This window comes from Trichechus manatus, unplaced genomic scaffold, assembly GCF_000243295.1.
Source record: "Trichechus manatus latirostris isolate Lorelei unplaced genomic scaffold, TriManLat1.0 scaffold00045, whole genome shotgun sequence".
In the NCBI taxonomy this organism is placed as follows: Eukaryota; Metazoa; Chordata; class Mammalia; order Sirenia; family Trichechidae; genus Trichechus; species Trichechus manatus.
Window position 1 is genome coordinate 2,759,554 of NW_004443981.1, and position 1,288 is coordinate 2,760,841.

The 1,288-nt window shown below is 42.1% G+C and overlaps 1 protein-coding gene across 1 annotated transcript in view; it reads left to right on the top strand.

The window, feature by feature from the left end:
- The window catches only part of PSMC1 (proteasome 26S subunit, ATPase 1), a 9,785-nt gene that overhangs the window by 2,325 nt on the left and 6,172 nt on the right, over positions 1-1,288 (top strand). The window contains exons 3-5 of the mRNA XM_023731655.1: positions 208-332; positions 566-751; positions 943-1,071. Coding sequence (XP_023587423.1) covers positions 273-332; positions 566-751; positions 943-1,071 — 375 coding nt within the window. The 5' untranslated portion in view covers positions 208-272. The remainder of the gene's footprint in view (positions 1-207; positions 333-565; positions 752-942; positions 1,072-1,288) is intronic.

Below are 1,288 nucleotides of genomic sequence, written 5' to 3' on the forward strand. Positions count from 1 at the left end.
ATCTTCATTTCCACATGCTTGCTTCTAACTGCCGAAACCCCTTTTCCCTTTCCATTTAGGCACCTGCTTAATTAAGGTTACCAAACTTCGAACTTTTCAGTCTTTCCAACTAAAATGAGTTTAAGCTCTCAGTATTTTTTTAAGGATGACTGAATTAATTGCAAATTTCAAGCTCCAAGTGTAATAAAACTGTTTTTTAAATTACAGTGACACCTCACACTCAGTGCCGGTTAAAATTACTGAAGCTAGAGAGAATTAAAGACTATCTTCTCATGGAGGAAGAGTTCATTAGAAATCAGGAGCAAATGAAGCCACTAGAAGAAAAGCAAGAGGTCAGTTGAGAAGTGACTATTTCCTTTTTCACAAATCGAAAAATTCTATTTAGAACCTAAAACTGTCAACAAATCAATGAGATTCAAGCTGTGGAACGTGTCCAGGCTTTTCTGAAGTATCATTGGCTCCCTTTTCAAAGCGTTGACTATTTTGTAAAATCTAGTGAAGTGTCAGGATCATCTGCTTTTTGGTCTAATCTGCTTTTCCTCCTTGGCATGTTCTTCTTGTATAGGAAGAGAGGTCAAAGGTGGATGATCTGAGGGGGACCCCGATGTCGGTCGGAACTTTGGAGGAGATCATTGATGACAATCATGCCATCGTCTCCACATCAGTGGGCTCAGAACACTACGTCAGCATTCTTTCATTTGTAGACAAGGATCTGCTGGAGCCAGGCTGCTCTGTCCTGCTTAACCACAAGGTGAATTGGTATCTCTAAGACAGCCCATTGGAGTGCTTTCTCCTTCCTGTTAGATCTGTCCACTTACTGTGGAAGTAGATCGTCAGAACATTTCTAGCGGTAGAGAATAATTCTGTGATTGGCATTGCTTTGTTACAAGTAGATTGTGTGAACCTCACACGCCTGTGTTAAAGCTCAGTGTTCCCTGTTAGGTGCATGCGGTGATAGGGGTGCTGATGGATGACACTGATCCCCTGGTCACGGTGATGAAGGTGGAAAAGGCCCCCCAGGAGACCTATGCTGACATTGGGGGTTTGGACAACCAGATTCAGGAAATTAAGGTATGACTCGGAACCAGCTCTCGGTTTTTAGTCTTTTGGTTTCTTACTGCTGTCCTGATTAGGGGGCTTTGGAGTAATATGCACGCGATTTTTTGTTTTGGGGGAGATTTTTTCCACTTTATTGATTAGACCACTAACTGACGCAGAGCTTGCCAGTTTGGGAGTTTGTTTTGTTAATACTGAGTTAGGCAGTAGAAATCCAGAAAGTTTTCTGACC